The 25,965-nt window shown below is 41.0% G+C and overlaps 2 protein-coding genes across 2 annotated transcripts in view; both read right to left on the bottom strand.

Moving 5' to 3' along the window:
* Window positions 1–14,985, bottom strand: part of NPHP1 (nephrocystin 1) — a 62,582-nt gene extending 47,597 nt beyond the window's left edge. The window contains exons 1-4 of the mRNA XM_082672054.1: window positions 14,870–14,985; window positions 11,666–11,739; window positions 3,333–3,393; window positions 2,125–2,249 (exon numbers count right to left, since the gene is read on the bottom strand). Coding sequence (XP_082528180.1) covers window positions 2,125–2,249; window positions 3,333–3,393; window positions 11,666–11,739; window positions 14,870–14,938 — 329 coding nt within the window. The 5' untranslated portion in view covers window positions 14,939–14,985. The remainder of the gene's footprint in view (window positions 1–2,124; window positions 2,250–3,332; window positions 3,394–11,665; window positions 11,740–14,869) is intronic.
* Window positions 14,986–18,873: 3,888 nt separating this feature from the next.
* MTLN (mitoregulin) lies at window positions 18,874–19,919 on the bottom strand. The gene is made up of 2 exons (XM_082672053.1): window positions 19,594–19,919; window positions 18,874–18,980 (listed from the first exon to the last, which is right to left on the bottom strand). Exon 1 carries the CDS (start codon window positions 19,899–19,901, stop codon window positions 19,731–19,733), a length of 171 nt encoding a protein of 56 aa, XP_082528179.1. The 5' UTR covers window positions 19,902–19,919; the 3' UTR covers window positions 18,874–18,980; window positions 19,594–19,730.
* Between the last annotated feature and the right edge of the window lie 6,046 nt (window positions 19,920–25,965).

Raw genomic sequence — 25,965 nt, 5'->3', positions numbered from 1 at the left:
TTTGTCTGTATTCCAAGATCACAGTTCTTAATATTAGGGTGTTTTCCTTACTCCTAGGGCATAGGCCTTACGTGATCTCCAACTAAATGCCTGAAGCATTCACCAAGGTATCTTTACCCCAGCTAGGTACAAACTCAAATATTTTTCCAGGATTCTGTGGCCTCCAAAATCTTTTAAGCTTTCAGTCTCTCAGCAGGCGCTTTCTGCCAGGCCTTCTGGAATCATGCTGTGTAGCCCAGGAGTCCATTTAGATTTCTGCAGTTGTCTCTCTGCAACTCTCTTCTATCTCTCCACTCTCTCCACAAGTACCAGCAGCCTTAGCAAGTCCAGAATTTTATTTCTGCCTCCTCAGCCCGGTGAGACTGCAGCTCCCTGTTTGGGATTCCTGCACCACCGCCCATAAACTAACTCCAGGAAGAGGGTCTGGGTAAATGCAGGACTCAGCTCGTGTCTCCCTGTATTAACGGTATCAACCCTGCTTGGTTGATGTTCAATGAGTTCAAACAGCCATTTTGTATATTTTGTCCAGATTTTACAGTGTTTATGGTAGGAAGGGTAAGTCCAATACCAGCCACTTTTGTCATTCTCAGTACTGGAAATCAATGGAAATTCTAGAATCCTTGCATCTATATTCTTCAGCATTTTTTCCCAGGATACAGTGTAAAAGTATGGGAACAGCATTTGAAGAGTCTAAATAGTTGACTTTTTCCTTTTTTCTTCCTATGAATTGGGTTTGTTTATACTATCAAGTTTTCTTTCCATTTTACAAAGGCTATTATTAACATCCACTCCAGCAGGAAAAGAATGCATGTTTCTGCTTCCAATTTTTAAAGAATATTTATAAAAGGAGTAAATAAATATGCAAATAGACAATCCAAATAATTTTCTTTTTACACATCAACACTGACATTAAAGGCATGATCCTTATTTTCTTTTTTTAAAAAATTTTTAATAAATTTATTTATTTTTGGCTATGTTGGGTCTTTGTTGCTGCGCGTAGGCTTTCTCTAGTTGTGGCAAGCGGGGGCTACTCTTCATTGCGGTGCGTGGGCTTCTCATTGCAGTGGCTTCTCTTGTTGCGGAGCATGGGCTCTAGGTGTGCGGGCTCAGTAGTTGTGGCTTGCAGGCTCTAGAGTGCAGGCTCAGTAGTTGTGGTGCATGGGCTCAGTTGCTCCACAGCATGTGGGATCTTCCCGGACCAGGGCTCGAACCTGTGTCCCCTGCATTGGCAGGCATATTCTTAACCACTGCGCCACGAGGGAAGCCCATGATCCTTCTTTTCTTTTTTTTTTTTTTAAATATATTTATTTAATTTGTTTATTTTTGGCTGCACTGTGTCTTCAAGGCTGTGCATAGGCTTTTTCTAGTTGCAGTGAGCAGGGGCTACTCTTGGTTGCAGCGCGTGGGCTTCTCACTGTGGTGGCTTCTCTTGTTGCAGAGCACGGGCTCTAGGCACGCGGGCTCAGCAGTTGTGGCTCGTGGGCTCTAGAGCACAGGCTCAGTAGTTGTGGCACACGGGCTTAGTTGCTCCGCGGCACGTGGGACCTTCCCAGACCAGGGCTCGAACTCGTGTCCCCTGCATTGGCAGGCGGATTCTTTTTTTTTTTTTTTTTGCAGTACGCGGGCCTCTCACTGTTCTGGCCTCTCCCATTGCGGAGCACAGGCTCCGGACGCGCAGGCTCAGTGGCCATGGCTCACGGGCCTAGCTGTTCTGCGGCATGTGGGATCTTCCCGGACCAGGGCACGAACCCGTGTCCCCTGCATCGGCAGGCGGACTCTCAACCACTGCGCCACCAGGGAAGCCCTGCAGGCGGATTCTTAACCACTGCACCACCAGGGAAGCCCGATCCTTATTTTCTAACATCTGTTTATTTAGCTCTTCCAATCTCTGTTTTGTTTCCCCAACTAGCTTATAACTTACCTGAAAGCAGAGATTATGGCTTCTACTTCTTTACATCTCTCATGGGATCTCACACTTTCTATTATACACAATAAATAAATGTTGACTAATTGTACTGTTACTGCCATTTGTTTTTATCTATATATGACTTTATTCTGAGTCAAACATTAAAACTGTTGGTGACATAATATCTGAAAGAAAGAAAGGAAGGAAGGGAGCATTACTCAGTGACATTTTCTCTACTTATGGACACAGCAAGTTCCTGCAGTTGGTGGGTAAGCTTATCCAAAAGATTGTGTTCCTCCTCTTTCTTCTGATTGTAACTCCCAACAGGGGCAGGTTCATCAGCCTATGAGAGAATATAAGTCTATTTTACTAAAAAAATAAAAATAAAAATTTCAGTTTCCGATTACATTTATGTTAAAAGTAAAAAACTCCAATAAGTGCTATAAGACAAAGCAAATATTGATACGAGACTATGCCTACCTTAGAGAAATAACTTTAAAAGAAATGTAGATTGTTATGTTGGAATGCAAACCAAATGACAAAATAAATGTATACCTCCTATTTTTTTGTTTTGTTTTCTTGCTTGGTATTGCAGTCCCTCTATAGTCAGTAAGGGACAGGTTCCAGACAGAGGACTGAGTCGAAAACACAAGTGCCAAGTCCAAGTTCTGCCACTTACCGGCAGTGAGACACTGGGAAAGCTGCTTCACCTTTGGAAGCCTCAGTTTCCTCATTTATGCAACAGGAATAGTTAGGTTTTCAAATTTAGGGTCAGTCTGCCTGCGGAATTACAGTTTTGTGTCACTGGAGAAATGCAGAAGAGACACTCAGTGACCCCTTGTCTCAGACGCAGTAAAGGAGATCCACATGCAGGCAGGCAGATGACTTTCAAATGCCTTCCACCCTAAATGCTCTGTGAATCTCTGGCCCGGACACCTAGCTGAAGCTCAGGCTCATATTAAAAGAGGAAATCCTGATGGGAACTGCCCAGAGTAAACTCTAGTTTGCCCTGTTTCTGCAGAGTCACCAATATCAGGGCTGCCATGTGATAGAAGAAGTTTCTCTACCACTTACCCTCAGGGCCAGATTATGTACTCTCCCCACAATGTAATTAAAATGAAAACAATTCTAAACTGTAAAACATAAAACTTACGCAATGCAAAAATAAAAATAGCTCCTTCCAGGTTTTTCCGAGTCCTCAATGCTGGGTGAGTTCATTAAAGCTGAACTTTTACCAGGATTTGGAGCCCTGCCTTTTCTGCTCCCAAGCACATTCAGTAAGCCCATCGGGCAGGTCAGCACTGACCGCAGTTACACTTCATAACTTATGTGAACCCAGGAACTTCCCCCTCTAATGAACTTCCACTTAACAAAATATTTGGGTAAAAACGGAATTTTTTTTAACATGATTAACCATAATACTTACTTTGCTTAATTTTTGAAGAGTATTTTTATTTTCATCTATTGCCTGTTTTAATTGGATACATCTAAATTTTAAAAAAGAAAGAAACAAAATATTGATTTTTTAATTGTCAGAACGAAAAGCTATTTTATAAAATCATACATAAGTCTTTAAGCAGGTAAAGCAATTTCTTTTTTTTTTTTAAAGCAAGCATCTGCCATTTTTTTGTTTTTTTTAATTAATTTATTTATTTATTTATTTTTGGCTGTGTGGGGTCTTCGTTTCTGTGCGAGGGCTTTCTCTAGTTGTGGCGAGCGGGGGCCACTCTTCATCGCAGTGCACGGGCCTCTCACTGTCGCGGCCTCTCTTGTTGCGGAGCACAGGCTCCAGACGCGCAGGCTCAGTACTTGTGGCTCACGGGCCTAGTTGCTCTGCGGCATGTGGAATCTTCCCAGACCAGGGCTCGAACCCGTATCCCCTGCATTGGCAGGCAGATTCTCAACCACTGCGCCACCAGGGAAGCCCAGGTAAGGCAATTTCTATTGCATGAATGATGTTTAAAAATTCATATGTAAATGCCTTTCCATCCATTAGCTTGGGTGATGCTCATAGTCAAGATCTCAGGTATGAGGTATGATAACCAGAACGCAGAAAACTTCAGTGACTCTGGGCTTCAGTTTCCTATCTCTAAAATAAGGAAAGCACTGGACTTTAAAAATGCTTCTCCAGCTCTAAAATTCCATAAACCTAGGATGCAACCAAGACGACAAAACTAATAATGACAATAACAGCTAAAATTTACTTTTTGCATCACAAATACTGCTAAGCAGTTTACAAGCATCACCTCATTTGAGTCTCATAACAATCCTCACTCCAGTTGAAGAAAGTGAGGTTCTGAAAAGTGACCAGAGCTAGTCAGAGGGAGAGTAACCATGTGAAGGCAGAGTTTAGGATTCTACAGCTGGCCTCTCCCCCCAACAGCACACTCCCCTTGTGAACATGGCCCATCCATATGGGTACAGTGTTTTAGATATTTCATGGACAGCTCACATAATTTGGCTTAAGTCTTAGACACCCAAATTAGAAGTATGAAAACGACCGAGTTTGGGGTTAGTGGAGGCAAACTATTATATATAGAATGGATAAACAACAAGGTCCTACAGCATAGCACAGGGAACTATATTCAGTATCCTGAGATAAACCATAAAGGAAAAGAATATAAAGAAGAATGTATATATAGGTATAACTGAATCACTTTGCTGTACAGCAGAAATTAACACAACACTGTAACTCAACTGTACTTCAATTTAAAAAAAAGAGAAAAAAATGACTGAAAATGGGCTACAGCTAGTTATGAGTTTTCAAAAATCAAATGTTTTCTCCACCAATAACCTGAAAAAGTCATTATTTTTTATGCTGAGTTATTTTTTTTTCTTCCACAGACTGATAAAATGAAATAAGCAGTGAAAAGGGGGACAAAAATCCTTTGTGAAAGAGGCAGAAAAGACAAGTAGAAACATCAACCTGCAGCTGACCCTGCTAGTTATCTACCCCAAAGCCCTTCTGCCACCCTCCTCCATGCTGGCATGCTTGGCCTCCCACTGACACGCAAGTGATCAGCCTCCACTGCAGGCAGGGTGCGTGTATGGCCCAGCACTGGCCAATGATACATAAAAGAAATGTGTTGGGCAGTTCCTCCCATTTTATTCTCCCTGATGGAGCAGGTAAAGAACCATCATCCTTTCTGCTTTTAGGTAATGATGACTGGGGACTTTGTAATGGTATGCAGGGCTGTCACTGACAAGCTGAAGATGACTGAGCAAAATGACAGGAAGGGCTGGTCCTTTAGACCTGTAAACACAACAGTAGAAGAACCCATGGCAACTCTCTAGAATAATCAGCTTAGTCCCTCATTCTTAAAAAAAAAGATAATCCAAGGACCATTGGGCATAATGAAGAAAACTAGCAACATGGAAGATAAAATTTAAGACTAACCAAAAGTAGAAAAATCTGAGCCCAGAGGAACCAAAGACAACTCAGAGAACAGAAAAGAACTTTAAAAAAAAAAAACAACTCCCAATCACGGAAGTATTAATGAGATAACCTAAAAACAGGAACGCAATGCTAGAAAACAGAAAAATGAAAGAACAAGGAAAAACACTTGTAAATTAACAATACAGCTGCTGAAATAAAACATCCACGGAAAAGTTAAAAGAAAAAGTTGGCTGCTCTCGCCTTCTGAGATGGCCCACACTCTGTGGAGTGTGTTTCTCTCTAAATAAATCCACTTCTTACCTATCACTTTGTCTCTCACTGAATTCTTTCTGCGATGAGACATCAAGAACCTGAGCTTCATTAAGTTCTGAGACCAGGTGTGTGATCTCAGTTAAAAGACCGTGGGTTAAAGTCCCAATCTGGGTTTTGGCTGGGTCTGAGACCCGGCCCATGGGTTCAAATCCCAATCTGAGTTGCACGGTTTCAGAAGGTTTGAGGAAAAGGAACACTGTGAAAGGCTTGTGCAAGGTCAGCATTGGCTAAGATAAGACTGAATTTAGGGACTTCTCTGGCAGTCCAGTGGTTAGGACTCTACACTTCTACTGCACGAAGCACGGGTTCGATCCCTGGTCAGGGAATTAAGATCCCACAAGCCAAAAAAGAAAAAAAAAGTGTCAAGAGAACCTTTCAGGCATAAACAAAAAAGCAAAGAAACAAAAACTAGTGGGGAGAGACCTAGAGGAAAATTCCAGGAGGTTCAATACCTGACTCAAAGGTGTTTCAAGAAGAAACAAACAGAAGTAAAAAAATTATCTTTTAGTAAAAGAAACTCTCCCAGAGCTCATGAGAGACAAGAGTTTTCAAACTGAAAAGACCCTTTGAGTGTTGAGAAGAATTAAAACAACACCTAAATACACCGTGACAAAATTTCAAAACACCAAGGCTGAGGAGAAAAGCCTCAAACAGAGATCAATTACAAAAGAATGACCATGAAACTTGTCAGCATCACTGGGTGTAAAGGAATCAGACAATGTCTTCAAAGGTTTAAGTAGAAAATTTTTTTACTCCATATCTACCCAATTATTAATCAAACATAAGGGCTGAATGTTTTTTCCAGACATGAAAATATCAATGTGTATTTTAAAATGACTGTGAGGGGATTTTTTATACACAGAGAAGACTATTACTTGGGTATAAAAATAATTATTAGCTTATTAAAATAAAATTTAAAAATCTAGTTTTCCCTGGGACTTCAATTCAGCATATAACTCTTATTCTATTTTAAAATCTAGTAAAGCAAGTACAATTACCTTCCCTTTTTCTTTCATTATTGTTTGATTAATTCAACTTGAGCTAAATTCCTCAAATAATCAATCTTACTAATGAAGGTAGTTAATTAAATTCCCACATCTTAAAATTCATTTAAATTTTATTTTGCTTTTAAGCACTCTGCCTGACTTAAGTAAATTTTTTTCAAATGTTCTAATGAATCATTTAAACTAGCAGCACAAATCTCACATCCATTTGAATGTTATAAATTCTTTAAAGACCCAAAGCATACAGATTATTTTAATGATGTCCTAAACTTAATACAAAAGTAATAATAGTCTAATTTGATTTAGTTCATCATGTCTATGTAATTTTAAACTCTAGTTAATTTTAAACTCTCCCAAGGATTAAAAAGGAAATTCAAAACAAAACAAAAAACAATCATCCATCATGAGAACAGTTTTCCCATCTCAAGAGAGCTAAGGTCACCATCCCAAGCAAGGCAGAATTGCTAATAGACAGAGACTTCTGACGGGTCACAGGATCTGGGGCTACATAGGCCAAGGACCTACCACAATTTGACCTACGCCACTGATGTTCACTCTGAGCTGTTTTTATAGTTGCTGTCACAAGAAGAAGTCCATAACCTTCAGGCTTAGGTTGTTTGCTCTTAGACCCAAATTATACCATGACATAATTCTTGCATTTGATTCAAATGGACCAAAGGCTGCAACTCCACTGAGACTGTAGTGAAGTTCCTTCTCTTGCTTAACTAAATTCTGCATTTCTTGGACAAGTTTCTAGAAACATACAGCCCACCAAAACGGAATCAAAAAGAGCTAGATAATTTGAACAGACCAATCACTAGAAGTAAAATAGAATCTATAATTTTAAAAACTCCCTGCAAACAAAAGTCCAGGACCAAATGGCTTCACTGGGGACTTCTACCAAGCATACAAAAAGAACTATACTGATCCTTCTCAAACTCTTCCAAAAGACTGAAGAGGAGGGAACACTCCCAAAGTCATTCTATGAAACCACCATCACCCTGATACCAAAATGAGACAAAGATAACAACAAAAAAGAAAATTACTGGCCAATATCTTTGATGAATATAGATACAGAAATTCTTAACAAAATATTAGCAAACCGAATCCAACAACACATAAAGAAGATCATACACCATGATCAAGTTGTCAGGGTCACACAGATGGTTCAACGTATGCAAAGCAATGTGATACACCACAACAACAAAAGAAAAGACAAAAACCACATGACCATCTCAATCGATGCAGAAAAAGCATTTTATAAAATTCAACATTCAATCATGATAAAAACTCTTACCAAGGAACTTCCCTGGTGGTGCAGTGGTTAAGAATCTACCTGCCAATGCAGGGGACATGGGCTCGATCCCTGGTCTAGGAAGATCCCACATGCTGTGGAGCAACTAAGCCCGTGCACCACAACTACTGAGCCTGAGCTCTAGAACCTGTGAGCCACCAACTACTGAGCCCATGAGCTGCAACGAGTGAGCCCACATGCCACAACTACTGAGCCTGTGTGCTGCAACTACTGAAGTCTGCGCGCCTAGAGCCCGTGCTCCACAACAGGAGAAGCCACCAAAATGAGAAGCCCACGCACTGCAACAAAGAGTAGCCCCCCCACTCACCGCAACTAGAGAACGCCCGCACGCAGTAACGAAGACCCAACGCAGCCAAAAGTAAATAATAAATAAATAAAATTAAAAAAAAACCTCTTACCAAAATGGGTAACATATGTTGAGGAAACATATGTTGAGGAAACATATCTCAACATAATAAAAGCTACTTATGACAAACCCACAGCCAACATAATACTCAATGGTGAAAAGCTGACAGCCTTCCCACTAAAATCTGGAACAAGACAAGGATGCCCACTCTCACCACTTCTTTTCAACTAGTATTAGAAGTCCTAGCCACAACAATCAGACAAGAAAAAGAAATAAAACGTATCCAGATTGAAAGAGGTAAAATTGTCATTATATGCAGATGACATGATATTATATATAGAAAACCTTTAAAGACTCCACACAAAAACTACTAGAACTGATAAAGAAATTCAGCAAGGTAGCAGGATACGAGATTAACATACAGAAATCAGTTGCATTTCTTTACACTAATAATGAAATATCAGAAACGGAAAATGATAGAAAAATATATATATATCAGAAAGGAAAGTAAAAAAAATAAATCCTTTTTAAAATCACATCAAAAGGGACTCCCCTGGTAGTGCAGTGGTTAAGAATCCACCTGCCAATGCAGGGCACACGGGTTTGAGCCCTGGTCCTGGAAGATCCCACATGCCACAGAGCAACTAAACCCACGCGCCACAACTACTGAACCTGCGCTCTAGAGCCTGTGAGCCACAACTACTGAGCCCACATGCCACAACTACTGAAGCCCACGCGCCTAGAGCCCGAGTTCTGCAGCAAGAGAAGCCACCATGACGAGAAGCCTGTGTGTTGCAAAAAAGAGTAGCCCCCGCTCGCCACAACTAGAGAAAGTCCACACGCACCAACAAAGACCCAACAAGGAAGACCCAATGCAGCCAAAAATAAATAAATAAATTTATTAAAAAAAAAAATCACATCAAAAATATAATAAAATACTTAGGAATAAACCTGAGTAAGGAGGTGAAAGACTTATACTGAGAACTGTAAAACACTGATAAAGGAAACTGAAGATGATTCAAAGAAATAGAAAGAATTAATACTATTAATTGGACTGGAAGAATTAATATTGGATTAGATTGGAAGAATTAATATTATTAAAATGACCATACTACCCAAAGCAATCTACAGATTTAATGCAATTCCTATCAAATTACCCATGACGTTTTTCACAGAACTAGAACAAGTAAACCTAAAATGTATATGGAACCATAAAAGACCCAGAATTGCCAAAGCAATCCTGAGGAAAAAGAACAAAGCAGGAGGCTTAACCCTCCCAGGCTTCAGACAATACTACAAAGCTACAGTAATCAAAACAGCATGGTGCTGGCAAAAAAACAGACATATGGGTCAATGGATCAGAATAGACAGCCCAGAAATAAACCCACACACCTACGGTCAATTAATCTTCAATGAAGGAGGCAAGAATATACAATGGAGAAAAGACAGTCTCTTCAGCAAATGGTATTGGGAAAGCTGGACAGCTGTGTGTAAATCAATGAAGTTAGAACATACACTCACAATGTACACAAAAATAAACTCAAAATGGCTTAAAGATTTAAATATAAGACATAGAACCACAAAACTCCTGGAAGAGAACATAGGCAAAACATTCTCTGACATAAATTGTAGCAATGTTTTCTTAGGTCAGTCTCCCAAGGCAATAGAAATAAAAGCAAAAATAAACAAATGGGGCCTAATCAAACTTACAAGCTTTTCCACAGAAAAGGAAACCATAAACAAAACAAAACGACAGCCTATGGACTGGGAGAAAATATTTGCAAATGATGCAACCAACAAGGGCTTAATTTCCAAAATATACATACAGCTCATACAACTCAGTAACAGAAAAACAAACAACCCAATCAAAAAATGGGCAGAAGACCTAAATAGACATTTTTCCAAAGATATACAGATGGCCAACAGGCACATGAAAAGATGTTCAAAATCACTAATTATTAGAGAAATGAAAATCAAAACTACAATGAGGTACCGCCTCACACTGGTCAGAATGGCCATTATTAAAAAGTCTACAAAAAAACAAATGCTGGAGAGGGTATGGAGAAAAGGGAACCCTCCTACACTGTTGGTGGGAATGTAAATTGGTGCAGCCACTATGGAAAACAGTATGGAGGTTCCTCAAAAAACTAAAAATAAAGCTGCCCTATGATCCAGCAATCCCACTCCTGGGCATATATCCAGACAAAACTCTAATTCGAAAAGATATGTGCATCCCTCTGTTCACAGCAGCACTATTTACAACGGCCAAGGCATGGAAGCAACCTAAATGTCCATCAACAGATGAATGGATACAGAAGATGTTATATATATATATATATATGTATATATATATGTATATATACACACACACACACACACACACACACACACACAGTGGAACACTACTCAGCCACAAAAAAGAATGAAATACTGCCATTTGCAGCAACATGGATGAACCTAGAGATTATCATATTAAGTAAGTCAGAAAAAGAAAGAAAAATACCATATGATAACACTTATATGTGGAATCTAAAATATGACACAAATGAACTTATCAATGAAACAGAAACTGACTCACAGCCATAGAGAACAGACTTTTGGTTGCCAAGGGAGGGGTGGGGGTGTGGGGGAGGGATGGATTGGGAGTTTAGGACTAGCAGATGCAAACTATTCTATATAGGATGGATAAACAACAAGGTCCTACTGCATAGCACAGGGAACTATATTCAATATCCTGTGATAAACCATAATGGAAAGAATATGAAAAAGAATATATATATATATGCACACATACACATATATACGTATAACTGAACCACTTTGCTGTACACCAGAAACTAACACAACATTGTAAGTCAACTATATTTGAATTTAATTAATTAATTAAATATATCTATAAATTCTGCATTTATCTTAAAACATTTTTATTGCCTTCCCACTTTAATGTCTTATAGCTAAGTAGTGTTAGACATATTAACTAACCACTGTGAACCTTAATTTTCTCATCTATATTAATGAGTACCTCAAAATGTTATTGTAAAAATTAATTAGAAAGTTTTTAGAGCATGGACCACACTGCTTCGTACATACAGAGTACAAAATAGATGTAAGCTGCCCCTTTTTAACGTTTGTAATTCTCTATTTAATCTTATCATTCCAACATTTAGACTAGGTAGACATAGATAATTGTAAGAAATATTGTAAAATACATTTTGGAAAATTTCATTCATTGTTACCTCAATATTATTTCCCATTATTATTTTGTCTTTTTAGAAATGTTATTAATTAAAAAAAGAAATAATTCCTCAATTTCTATGCTGTAAATACTGCTCACTGAAATGTAAGTACAGTCCCTACAAAGCTAACATAATTTCATATGCTTTACCTTTGGTAAATATCTCGTCTTTTACTGGCTTCTAGAGCTCCTTTCAATCGACTCTCAGAAAGCAAATCATCAACCTACAATAAATGGAGAACGTTTAAAATATCATATTGTTAAATACCATATAACCTTAGGAAATAAAATTTTAATTCTTTTTTCCCAATATTTTATAATGAATACTTTTAAATATACAATAAAGTTGAAAGAACTTTATAGTGAACATCCAAATACCCACCACCTAGATTCTACCATTAACATTTTACTATACTTTTATGACACATCTATTCATCAATTCATCTTATTTTTTATGTATTTCAAAGTAAACTACAATCATCAATATATTTCCCCTTAATACACCATGGGTATCACTAACTAGAGTTCAATCTTTGGTGTAAAATTTACATACAAATGAAATGCACAAATCTTAAGTATACATTTGCTGAGTTTTGGCAAATGCATACACCCTTGTAATCCAAACCCCTATCAACGTACAGAAAATTACCATTACTCCAGAAAGTATGTACTCATTTGTGTAATCATTTCACAAGAATGTTTTTGAGATACTTCCATATTGTTGTGTGTATCATTAGTTTATTCCTTCTTATTGCCGAGTAGTATTCATTATGTGAATAAACCATAAATTTTTTAATCCTCATTCTTATATCTTATATTGTGATTTAGTAATTTCCAAACACTATGTGTAACTTTGCCAACATACCCACAAAAGAGGCACATACATCTTTTGCATTCTATAGATACTGTGGAGAAGATAAAGTGGATGAAAAAAGAGACATAAAAATTCTCTACTCTTGCCATTTTGCATCTGTTATTTACAAAATTCACACACATGCTAACAGAGTCGGTCATCACAGGCATGACCCAGATGGGCTCTTGATCACTTGTCCCATGGATACCAAGTTGGAAATCTGTTCCATTTTTTCCTTCAGGTGTCTTCCGTGGGGCCAGGGAAAAATGAGCTCACACTACCTACAGAGTCCTTCACAGACATACAGGGTATCAAAAGGCTCTGGAGCCAATTTGTCTCCGACTTGAATAATCCTGGCAATAGTTTACTTTGTTACATCTTTGTAATAATTATAATTTTTTTAGTTTACTGCTACAACATTTCCTGGTTCTCTCAATGTCCCACTAAATTTAAAATTAAATACAAAACCATATTAAGCATCTGGCCAAAGCTTAGCTTAAGTCAATGTCTCATCAAGTTTTATTTTTATTTCTACCAGAAGAGTATTCTATTTTGTTGTACCACTATAATTCCAATAGAGTCCATTAAGAAACATTTATCCATCCCATCTTTTGTACTTTTTAAGTGAAAGTCCAAAAGTGGATAAAATACGAGCATTCAGTACATCTCTTACCTGCCAAAGTTTATAAAATAATTCTATTTAGTGGAAACAATATTTGGTAATAGATCAAATGAAAAATAAAAAGTAAAATTAGCAAAGTAAAATAGGAATTTCAGAAAATAAATTAACAACACATTAATTACTACTTACTTTTTTCTTACAAAATTTTTTTCTTGGCCATGACACGCGGCCTGTGGGATCCTAGTTCCCCGACCAGGGATTGAACCAGGGCCCTCAGCAGTGAAAGCATGGAGTCCCAACCACTGGACCACCAGGGAATTCCCTTTCTTAATTTTTTTTTTTTACGATTTTTTTTTAAACGTGGACCGTTTTTAAAGTCTTTATTGAATTTGTTACAATATTGCTTCTGTTTTTATGTTCTGTTTTTTGGCCACAAGGCATGTGGGATCTTAGCTCCCCGACCAGGGGTTGAACCCACACCCCCTGCACTGGAAGGCGAAGTCTTAACCAATGGACCACCAGGGAAGTTTCCCCACCCCAACCCAAAATTATGAAAATATCAAAAAGTATGAAGCGAAACATAATAGTCATTAGCATTCTGCCACATAGAGTTACCATCCTGGCATGTTTCCTTCCATCTTTTTTTCTATGTATATTACATATAAAATTTTAAAATTGAAATACTGTATATTCAATTTTATATTTTTTCTAACTTGACATTTTATCACAAATATTTTCCCTAACATGTTAAAATCTCCTTAAAATTTTAATCTATTATATCCCAACATGTTATTTATCCATTCCCCTACTACTGATCGTTTAAGTTGCATCCAGCCTTTTGTATTATAAGTAATACTATGATGAATACCTCCATACCTCAACCTGTGTCTCAATTTTTTATTATTATGTATGGTAAATTCCTGGAAATGTAATTCCCAGCTTAGGAGCATGAATACTTGCTACATCTTATCAAACGGCTTTCCAGAAATGCTGTGCCTTACACCCTGCAGCAGTGTTAAGTGCCTGTTTCATCACAGCCTCCCCAATACCGGGTAATGTGATATTTTAAGTGTTTGTGATCTCTTACTTCCTTTGCAATTACTTGATTAACTTTTAAGTTAACTTTTCTCATATTTGTGTGTTACTAGTATTTCTCCTTTAGTTCAAGTCCTTTGTTCATTTGTCAGGTCTTATTTTTCTTATATATTAGGACTATTCCTTGACACCTATTTCGCTGGGATTCATGTGAAGCAAAAATACTCAATAGCTCCACTGGATGAAGGATAAAGGAAAGGAGGCATGGAGAGTGGAGGAGAGTGATGTTGGGCGCAGAGGTGGTTGGAATAATTATTGTTAAAAGTTTAGATTTGTAGGGCTTCCCTGGTGGCGCAGTGGTTGAGAGTCCGCCTGCCGATGCAGGGGATGGGCTCGTGCCCCGGTCCGGGAAGATCCCACATACCGCGGAGCGGCTGGGCCCGTGAGCCATGGCCGCTGAGCCTGCGCGTCCGGAGCCTGTGCTCCGCAACGGGAGAGGCCACAACAGTGACAGGCCCGCGTACCAAAAAAAAAAAAAAAAAGTTTAGATTTGGAGGTGAGATGGGTTAAGGGGAGCTGTTAGTTTGGAGATAGAGCCGTTAGGGTGAGATGCGGGGGAGAGCAGCACTTAGTCGATGGTCCCGATTTTCTAGCCTCCCCGGGGTTGGGTTGGGAGTGTGAAGGCTTAGAATCAGTTTGGTGCTGGGATCAGTTTGATGCTGGGGGTGAGGTAGGTTACAACTTGGAAACTGAAGTGGGTTGGGTAGGCTCCCAGGGTTAGGGTGCGCCCCAGAGCTCGCCCGCCACCAGAGCCCATGTCCCCCAATGGACAGCCAGATGATACCTGCTGCTTCAGCTCCTGATTGCGACGCTGCAGTGACTGGAGGGGATCGCGCTGCCGCCTCGCCAGCATCTCCTTCGCCTCGGCGCGGAGCTCACGCCGGTCGTCAGGGAAACCAAGACGGCGGCACCGGAAGGTGACGCCATCACCGCGCGCCCGCCTCGCAGCCCGACTGCCTGCTGCGGGAAGAGTGTGGGGATGATTCTCCCTCGAGGATGCCGCTCCGCCAGCCCGCAGGTCCTGAGCTCACTGACCAGCTACTCACCTTTTTCTCGCCAGTCCGAAAGGATTGGGGTGGAGATGAGGGGGAATGCCCCGCGGCGTCCGAAACTACAAGTCCCATAATACCCAGTACTACCACGACATTCCTCCTGGGGTACCGGGTGTTTTGGCAGTTTTCTGACACCAGTTTTTCTAAACTAACCTTAAGATACAATTTAAGCATCTCAATATCTTAAATTAACTGCAAGCATAGCTTTCCTATATGGCCTTAATGGGATACGTGGTTCTGGCGCATACTCTCACTTCAAAAAGGCAGTGTTAAATTCTTTGCCACTTGGGATACTGCTGAAGTATCACTTCATTGTAGTTTTGCACATGGTCCATCCTGAGTTCTGGGAGGATGGTGACTCTGTTCTACAGCAATTTTGTGAGCACCTAATTATGAGCTCCATTTTACATCTCTCAGGGAGGTTATAATAACATTTCCCCAAGTGGAACTCAGTCCTATAAATCCAATTCCCAAACTCTTTCCACTACACCGAATAAGGATGACGACCTGAGTTCACTTTTCAAAAGATGAACCACACTGATGTGTTCTTCAGTACAACACACAAGGTAATTCCACAGGCCCAACTGCCATGTTATTTGCAATACTTTTTTCTTCAATAGAGAAGTGAAAAGCGCCCACCGCACTGAATTTTCAGGGTGAACACACCCCCATGTAAGTAACATAACCCAGATTCGGATACAGAATGTGACCAGCACTCTAGTGGTCTTCCCCTCCTTCTAGTCCCTGCCCACCTCCACCCCCTACACCAAATGTAAACACTATCCCAATCTCTAACTGTAAAAATCTGTCTTGCCTCTTTTTTGAACTGAATAATGGAATCACGCAGTGTACTGGCATCTTGTCAGGCTTCTTTCATTCAACCTGTTTGTGCAATGAATCTATATCATCGTGTGGGCTGTAGTTTGTTCATTCTCATTGCTCTCTGATGTTTCATTGTATGACATACTCTAATATACTCATCCATTCTACTTTTTTGTATCTCATGTCTTTACTTTGAATTAATTTCTCCATCGTGGCTCATGATACTTAAAAGTTCACTTAAACAGCCATAGTTTTTCCATTGAAAATCTAACAACAAATGAGGAAGTAGTAAGTACTATAAAGTATTTTTAGATGGATTGATAAATCGGTACTTCTAAGTGATCTTGTTAGAGGTAAGCAAAAAGAAAAAAACTACACTAAAGACAACCCATCATTTATGAAATCCTTATTTATTTTATATATGTCTATAAAAATTTTTTTAAAAATCTACCTACTTTATAGGGATTTCCATTTTTTTTTTTTTTTTTTTTTGCGGTACACGGGCCTCTCACTGTTGTGGCCTCTCCCGTTGCGGAGCACAGGCTCCAGACGCGCAGGCTCAGCGGCCATGGCTCACAGGCCTAGCCACTCCGCGGCATGTGGGATCTTCCTGGACCGGGGCACGAACCAGTGTCCCCTGCATTGACAGGCGGACTCTCAACCACTGCGCCACCAGGGAAGCCCAGGATTTCCATATTTTAAATGGAAAAGTTACAGGGTCATGAAGATGGTAAAACTCTATATTGGTAAAAATAAACAAAATAAACCCCCTACACGTGTATATATGTATGAGGAAGGGTGCAAAAAAGGTTTATTACTCTTGTTCATCTCGAGTGGAAAGATGCTCTGATTTTATACATTTTTGTACACTATTCAGCGTGAGAAGCATTTATTCCTTATAATTCCTGCATCAGTATCATCCATATCACCTGGGTGACTGTTAGAAATGCATATTCTCAGGCCTCACCATAGACCCACAGGATCAGAATCTAAATTTTAACAATACCCCAGTGTTTCACATGCACCTTCAAGTTTGAGAAATACCGCTTAGGTATTCACCACGCCGTAAGGAGTGAGATGACTCAGCTAGCTGCCTTCTTTTTCATTAACTTACATTTCTTTTGACTTGTAATGCTCAGTATAGTCGCTTTAGCACTAGTCACTGCTTCTGTTGTCATCCCTTGATGCCATTACGAAAATCAGAGTAACCTACAAGACCGTTTTGAAGTGAGGTAGCCGAAACCAAAGCAAACCATGGCCATTGCTTCTCCCGAGAACAAGCTATTTCATAAAACTTGTTATGATTTTCTTCCATCAGTGTGTTACAATGTATATCAACTCTGTGTTACAATGTATATCAACTTTGTACCGCTGTCTCACAGGAGATACTGAAAAAGAATTTAACAGCTTCCAGACTAGTGGTTAACATGGAAAATGTAACATCTCCATGTAAGCCAACAGTTTCAGGGAAAAAACCAAACACATTTAAGTAGGGCAAGGGGTAGACAGCTAGACGTGAAACAGTGAGAGGCAATGTCGGGGGGAATTGTCCACCACAGGGCTGGGAACACATGGGCACAGTGTGAAGAGGCAGTAGGCAGAAAACGAGGGGCAGACTGAGTGGTGTAGGGTGGCTGAAAACCGCGTAAGGACTAGACAGGTCTCGGGGGTGAACAGCACAGGCCCAGAGGGGCAGGATGACAGAACATTGGGGTGAGACAGGTGAGGGAGACGAGTGTGTCCGGGTGATGCACATAAGTAATGGGAAAGGAGTCACATTGGAAAGACCAGGTCCACCAGGAACGTGGCACAAGAACAGGCCCATACGGGCAGAACTGGTCATAACCTAGATGCTTAACCAGGAACATACCAACAGTCTGGAGGCACCGTGGATGTGCCATAAGAAACCTACCTTGTCTCAAAGAGCCTCAACTCTTTGACCCTCAGTGATGAATGGTGACTCAGATACTTCAGCCACCTGCAGCCCAGATGGAATGGCGCTCTAAGAACCAACATTTCGGTCCTTAAGTACTGCATTCACAGAATGCAAATGAAGTTGGAAGTAATAAAGCATAACGGCCCTCCTAAAATGGAAGAAAAAAAAAGCTCTCTGTGGAAACAACTTTCCCGAATTTTCTTACGTTAATACGGAGCTGATCCTAAATTTACTGAGAAACAAAGTTAATCTTTATAGGAATGAGCAAGGGCAGTGTTCTAGAAAACACCCCTGGAAAATCAAAAATAACCTGGGACTTGGTCACTCTTGATTTTCAGACACAGTTATCCCTTGGTATCATCGGAGGATATCATCCTGGAACCCCAGGAGCTGCCACGGATACCAAAATCCAAGGCTGCTCAAGCGCCACAGTTGGCCCTTCCTATCCATGTTTCCGCAGGCACAGACTCAACCAGCCATGGATAGTAAGTGGACAGTGGTCCACTTACATATAGATTTATTGAAAACAATCTACATGTAAGTGAACCTGTGCAATTCAAACCCATGTTCAAGGGTCAACTGTAGTTGGGATTTATCACTAAGGTCTATTCAATGAGGTTTCTCCTTCACATGTATACTCCATAATGATACAAATGAAACTTTTGTCAGTAAAAACTTATACTTCGTGCTTGGAGTATGTTGTCAGCCTCAGATGTGCAAAGGTCTTACATACATCACCCTTACCTCAGTTATTTTTACATAGCCGTTTGCTTTCCAGAATAGGTCCAGCAAAACTGCTAACCAAAGGGAATCATAGTGGTTCCTAGACCAACTTTGCTTTGCAGTTGTACCAAGGAACCAGCATAGATTCTTTAGAAAACAAGATAGCTGACCAAAGACAGTAATTATAAGTTTTGAGGATCAAATCTCTTAATTCAGTAAGCTGCATGGGAGGCAAGATACTCCTTTTCCTTTTAATAAAAGGTTCAAATATGTTTAATTTTTTTATTTTAAAAATAAAATTGATTCATAAAGTGCAAGGAGAAACTATTTCTGTCCAGTTCTCTATATCCATCTTCAACAAGCTGTTGGAAACAGAAAAGAGAAATAAAAATTAGGAATACGTAATGGTTAACTTCAAATTATTCTATTGTTTAGTTAAACCATGAACAAGAAGATCTGGTGTTACAGATAAGAAAACTGCGATCCTGTAAATTTGCAGAGCTCTGATGAAAAAGCCAGGACTAGACTCAAGGTTCCTGACTTTCAAGCCATTGCCAGCCTGCCAAGGACCTAAGAATTTAGACTGGAGATGACAAAACATGAATGCAAAGATGTACTATGGTGCTACCAAGGATATTTTAAAAAATAAATTGATGTGGGGAGGGGGGAAGGGGGTGGTAGGAACACCTCCACGGTCCTTTTTTTCATTTTCTATTCTTTCCAGTATTTTCCATTTTGAAGCTTAATGTTGCCAAGGTGCAACGACTTTGCACGCGGTTAAGACAGTCCCGTTAAACACACGCAGTGAACTACGATACCAAAATGTGAGTTATTAGGGAAAACAGAACTTCCTCCTCTTTCTGGTGCCTGGGGGGACAAGTCACCTCCTGTGGGCTCTCCAAAGACCCTCCTGTCCCAAGATATCCGGCCGTCCCCGAAGTCTCCCCATAAGGCGTCGCTGTAAGTACTGCTCACCGACTCCGGCAAGAGCCCGGCACTGCGAGCGGAGAGAGTGTGGCGAGCCTGGCTTCGGCTGGAGCCCCGCGCCGGAGAGGCGAGGTGGCCTCGACGTGGCCGCGCGGTGGCCGGCGGGGACCGACAGCGCGGGGATCTCAGGCCAGGTCCAGCTTCTTCTGCGTCGCCGCCAGCTTGTCTTGCAGCCTCTTCTTTCTCCAGTCCAGGTAGCGCCGCCGCAGCCGGTTTGCCTGCCAGCCCACGAGCACTCCGGAGGCGAAGGCCACCAGCACGGACAGCTGCAACGTCCTCTCGGACACGTCCGCCATCGCGGCTCCCAGGCTTGCAGCGCGGCCTACGGCGCGGCGGCCGGGTCAAAAGGCGCAGCGCGTTTCGGGGCGGGGCGCGGGCCGTGAGAGCCCGGCGCGCCTTGCCGCGCAGCTCTTGCAATTTAAAGATTCGTCGCTCTCGCCTGCTGGTGAAGACTTGCCCCGCCCTTGGATAGCCCCACAGTTACCTCCTCTGAACCCCTACCATACTTATTATTTGGCATTCATCAGATGTTGCCTTGATTTATTATTATTAGCTAACTACAACCTCATGGTCAGCTCAACCTCTTTGTATTTTCTCTCAGCAGCAGAATGCGAGCCAAATATGTGACTTTAAATTTTCTGGGAACCCATTTAAAAAAATGCAAACAGATGAAATTATTGTTAATAACGTATTTTACTTAGCTTAATATACATAAAGGATGTTATCTTTTCAACATGTAATCAGAAAAGCTATTAATGAGATCTTTTATTCTTTTTTTATACTAAGACTTTGAAATCTGGTGTAGATGTTATAATTAACATCACATCTCAATTTGAACACTAAATTTTCGGTGGAGAGACTTGATCAGTTTCTAGAATTCACAAAAGTTAGTTGAAAAATTAGATTCATGTACCCACATTGTTTCAAACACATGTAAAAATTTCTCCAATATCTGAGTTGAGTATCTTTTTTAAAATAAATAAATTTATTTATTTATTTATGGCCGCTTTGGGTCTTCATTGCTGCGTGCGGGCTTTCTCTAGTGAGCAGGGGCTACTCTTTGTTGTGGTGTGTGAGCTTCTCATTTCAGTGGCTTCTCTTGTTGGGGAGCATGGGCTCTAGGCACGCGGGCTTCAATAGTTGTGGCACGCGGGCTCCAGAGCGCAGGCTCAGTAGTTGTGGCACATGGGCTTAGTTGCTCCATGGCATGTGGGATCTTCCTGGACCAGGGATCAAACCTGTGTCCCCTGCATTGGCAGGCGGATTCATAACCACTGTGTCACCAGGGAAGTCCGAGTATTGGTTTTTAAACTAAATTTTATTAAGTTGTTTTTAAAAATTCAGAAATCTGTTCTTCAGTCACACTAGTCACATAAGGGGCTAGTGGCTACCATATTGGACAGCAAGGTCTAGAGAGCCATTCTATTCCACAAGTAACACTGGGTCAGAGTTGTGGGGCTAGAGGGAAAACAAATTCTAATGATGAAATTCATTCTGGTGGACAGACCCTAAGGTAACCCCCAACAATGTCCACTCCTGAAGTTCATGTCTTAAGTCCTTCCCCTAGAGTATGGGCTGATCTGTGATTTGCTGGGAGGTCACTCCTTATGTGATATACCTTATGTGATATAAAACTTCTTAACAGACTGAAGACTCCCGTTGTGGGCTTGATGAAGTAAGCAAACATGTTGGAGAAGCTTATATAGTAAAGAAATATGGGTAGCCTCTAGGAACAGCAGCATGCCTCCAGCCAAGAGCCAGCAAAAAGCTAGAGCCCTCAGTCCTACAACCACAAGGAAATTAACTTTGCCTGTAACATGAATAGGCTTGGAAGCAGATTCTTCCCCAGTGCAGCCTCCAGATGAGATTACAGCTTGGCTGATGCTTTGGTTGTAGCCTTGTGAGACCCTAACAGAGGACCCATGTGCCTGGACCCCTAACCCATGGAAAGTTGAGATTATAACTGTGTGTTGTGGTAATTTGTTACACAGCAATAGAAAACAGATACAGTCACGAAAGGGAGACCAGCACATGGAGCCTGAACTCTTTTAGAGCACGGGCCTGACCTAGCCTCTCTATAGATATCAGCAATTGGACTTTCATACTTGAGATGAAACCTATCTTACTAGGGTGATGATAAAGACAGTATCGGGTCCAATGTGAATTCAAGTCTGCCATGCTTAATGATCATTTACTTAGCAAATATTTCTTGAATGTTGCAGTAGGTATTGGAAATATAGAGGTGAATACGGCACAATAGCTGCCCTCAGACAGCTTAGTGCAGAGTGAAAGAGATGGGAAAAAATAATTATGACACACTCTGATGAATTGGAATATACAGTTAAGTATGTAGCTTAGCCTTTAAGAAAGAAAAAAAAACCCTCAGAAACCTTCTCTTTCTTTCATATTCTGTTCAATCTATTCGTCAATCCTGTAGGTTCTAGTGGAAGAACTCTTCACATATTGAGGTACAGGGAAGTCATTCTGGCTTATACGTGATGTGCCTTGAACTTTATGCTAACTAAAACAGCCTGTCTTATGGCCTGTCAAACATACATTATACATCTGCATTAACCATTAAAGAAATCGCCCACCATCTAGTAATACAAAGGGATAAGTAGCAACCCACTGCAGTTGCCCACCTAGAGTACCCCCTGAGGGAAATGCAGGAAAAAAAAATGGATGGGTCATTCTGTGATTTGAATAGATGGTCCTTAGGTAGTTAAGATGCATACCTCAGAAAGAATTTCAATGACCCCAGATTTTTGCATCTTCTCTTACATAGAAAGGCACTAAAATCATTAAGTTGTGATATGTGTTCTTTGTGATTGGCAGTAATCTTTTACCAAGATGTATGCTTGACTACGTGTATTTCCTAGCCAAAAAAAAAATCATGTATATATACTCCTCCCCTACCCCTTCAGAGCAGTCTCTCAGAGCTACTGAGAGGCTGTTTCCCAGGCTATAGTCCTCAGTTTGACTCAAATAAAACTCTCTTCTATTCTTATTATAGATTGTTTATTGATTATTTGCATCAACATTTCTACTTTCAAAATATGACCAGAATTAAACTTCTTCTCACCTTACTGCTACCACTGCACCCAAGCTACCATCATCTCTTACCTGAGATACTGCAATAGCCCCTATCAGGTTTCTGTGCTTCCATATCTGTCCATGACATTCTAGTCTCAATACAGCAGCCCAAGTGAGCCTTTGAAATCAGAAGGTGGACCATGCAATGCCTCTGCTCCAAATCTGCAGTGCCCAGAGCCCCTGCATGGTCAGCTCTCCTCTACCTCTTACATCTCACTGGCCTGCTCACTGTTTCATTTGTTTTTCGGCTCATTGTTTTTTTTTTTAAGATTTTTTTTCGATGTGGACCATTTTTAAAGTCTTTATTGAACTTGTTACATTATTGCTCCTGTTTTATGTTTTTGGTTTTTTGGCCACGATGCTTTTGGGATCTTAGCTCCCCGACCAGAGATCGAACCAGCACCCCCTGCATTGGAAGGTGAAGTCTCAACCACTGGACTGCCAAGGAAGTCCCTGCTCATTGTTTTTTGAGCTCACAAGGTTCGGTGCTACCTACGAACATTTGCATGTGCAGTTCCCCTGGCTGGCATACTGTTCCCCCAGATACCTGCATGACTAACTCCTTCACCTCCTTTTTTGATTCTCCTCTCTGAGCTTCCGTTTCCTTAACTCTAAAGTGGGGATGGTAACCAATACCTGTTATGGGCCTAATCGTATCCCCCCCATACCAAATTCATGTGCTGAAGTCCTAACACCCCAGCACCTCAAAATGTGGCCCTATGTGGAGTTACGGTTTTCACAAATGTAATTAAGTTAAAATGAGGTCATTAGGGTGAATATTTGTCAAGCATCTGATACAGTGTCTGGAAAACAAAAGGTTTTCAATAAGTATTTGTTGAATGGAAATTTCTGGAAGTGGTGTGGAATGGTTTCCATCAATACCTTGCAAGTAACCACTGGTGTCCTTATAAGAAAGGGAAGGGAAGCTTGGACACGGACATGCACAGAGGGAAACCTATGTGAAGACACACGGAGAAGGGAAGCTTGGACACGGACATGCACAGAGGGAAACCTATGTGAAGACACACGGAGAAGAAGACATCCATCTACAAGCCAAAGGGAGAGGCCTCCGAAGAAACCAACCTGCCAACACCTTGAGCTTGAACTTCTAGCTTCCAGGACTGTGAGAAAACAGATTTCTGTTGTTTAAACCCCTCAGTCTGTAGCACTTTGTTACGGCCACCCTAGCAAACCAATACAGTACCTCAAAGGGTTGTAATAGGGTGTGCTTTGTGTTAACTGGCCTCTAAAGGTTGTGCTTTCTAAATCGGATTCCTTCTCACCCTGTGGAGGTGTGTTGTCCCCACCAGCAGAGATGCTGCCAGGAACAGGCGTTTTCAGACATAAGGACCAGAGTTGTAATTTTTTCCATTACAGAAAATATTTTTTTCATGAAACAGACAAAATTGCTGATTAAATTCCATCCCACATCCCTGTTGATCTTACCATGTGTGAACACATAAAAGTAAGATAGAAATACAGTGAAAAATGACACCTTATAGAAAAGTATAAAATAAGAGGAAAAAGTCCCTCTCCCTTCATGTTTCTACCCCTTGTTGTTGCAGCTGTGTGCTCGAAGGTAAACGCTGATTAGTTTCCTGATTATGCTTCCAGGAAAATATTTTATTCATTTATCAGAAAATATAGGTATGTGCATCCTTTAAAAAATGTATACAAAAGATATCAAACTCCATGCAGGGTACTACCACCATGTACTATGTTGCAGATTTTTTCCCTGTCAGCCATACAGATCTACCACATTCTGTCTCCTGAATCCTATAATATAGCTCACATAATTCTCAGTGCAAAGGTTAGACAGTTCTAAGGATGGAAGTACCAAAAAGCAGCCTCTTCCCAAGGCCCTCAGAGACCTGGATACTTGCATCTCTCTGCTCCGCCGTCCTCAGAATCATCCTTACCCAAGGCTGGCTGCAAGATCGTTGCCAGTGGCCATTAGGAATACATGTTTTTTGGGTTTTTAAAAATTTACAATTATAGGAGAAGGGGAGGGGAGAGAGAAAAAGAAATCTTTCTTCTTAAGCCCATTGCTTCTTTTTAGTCAGGTTGAGCTACCTTAAGTCGCATACTCTCCTTGGTAACTGTTGCCAGGAAAACATCCCGTTTGGATTCGCCTAAACCAGGCAGAATTATCCTCTAGTGAGAGATGGGTGGAGGCCTGGCCTGATTCTGGGTTCCTGGGTAGGAAGGATGTAGATAGAAGGTCAAGGTCAGCAGCGTCTGCAGGGTGGGATGTAATCTCATTTGCACAGAGCTGCATACATGCGTGTTAAAGTGTGTGCAGGTAGAGAGATGTGGAGAAGGATGCTCACCTAAACTCACTGACCACGATTAGCTTTGATTAGTTGTTTCTACTCTTTACAATGCACACATTTACACTGTATCAAAGAAAAGCCATTTGAAAAGACCCCACTGTAAAACAACCATTCCGTAAGTCACGACTTTGGATAGAAATAGAATCATTGTCTTTTCTCAAGAACATGCAGAGAGCTTTAGGGCAATCCACACAATAAACAGTTATAAGAAGTAATTATTTCAGACACCGTGTAGACATGGGTCACTGGCTACAAGCTCGTATGGATTCTGCTCTTGGATTTCATTTACCTACCATGTGCCTGCTCCGTGCTAGGAGCTGGGGATTCAAAGATGAAGGTTTCCTGCCTCACCTCTGCCAGGTGCTTGTGGCCTAGTGGGGCAGGACAGCATATATAAATAGAGGAACTGAGGTACCATGTGGTTCTTTTCATGAAGAGCGTGGGACCACAGAGAGGAAGTGATCCACTGGCTGGGAGAAGTTGAGGAAGGGCCTCCCAGAGGGTGTGATGTTGGAATTGAGAGGGAACAACCAGAGGAGGTGGATGGTGGCAAATGCAATGCCTGGTGTGTCTACTAAGGAACTGGGGCCACCTGACCTTCTCGCTGTAGGCCAGCCTCACTGCAAGAACTTGAATCTGGCATTGAAAGGCCAGTGTCCTGTATTCATTTTCTCTTGCAATGTAACCAAGTGCCACAAACTTAGGGGCTTAAACGAACATCCATTTAGCTCTGAGTCTATGCTCTGAGTCTCAAACCGCTGAAATAAAGGCACTGTGTTCTCTTCTGGAGGCTCTGGGAAGAATTCCCTTCCAGGCTCATTCAAATCGATGACAGATTCAGTTTGATAGCAGATTCAGTTCCTTGTAGTTCCCCTCGTCTTCAAGGCAGTAGCATTACCCACTAGGCACACTGAGTCCTTCCCCGAGTTTCATC

Source organism: Grampus griseus (genome assembly GCF_964374135.1).
Source record: "Grampus griseus genome assembly, chromosome: 15".
Taxonomy (NCBI): domain Eukaryota; kingdom Metazoa; phylum Chordata; class Mammalia; order Artiodactyla; family Delphinidae; genus Grampus; species Grampus griseus.
Note: the sequence above shows the minus strand (reverse complement) of the source record. Positions and strands in the feature narration are given on the sequence as shown.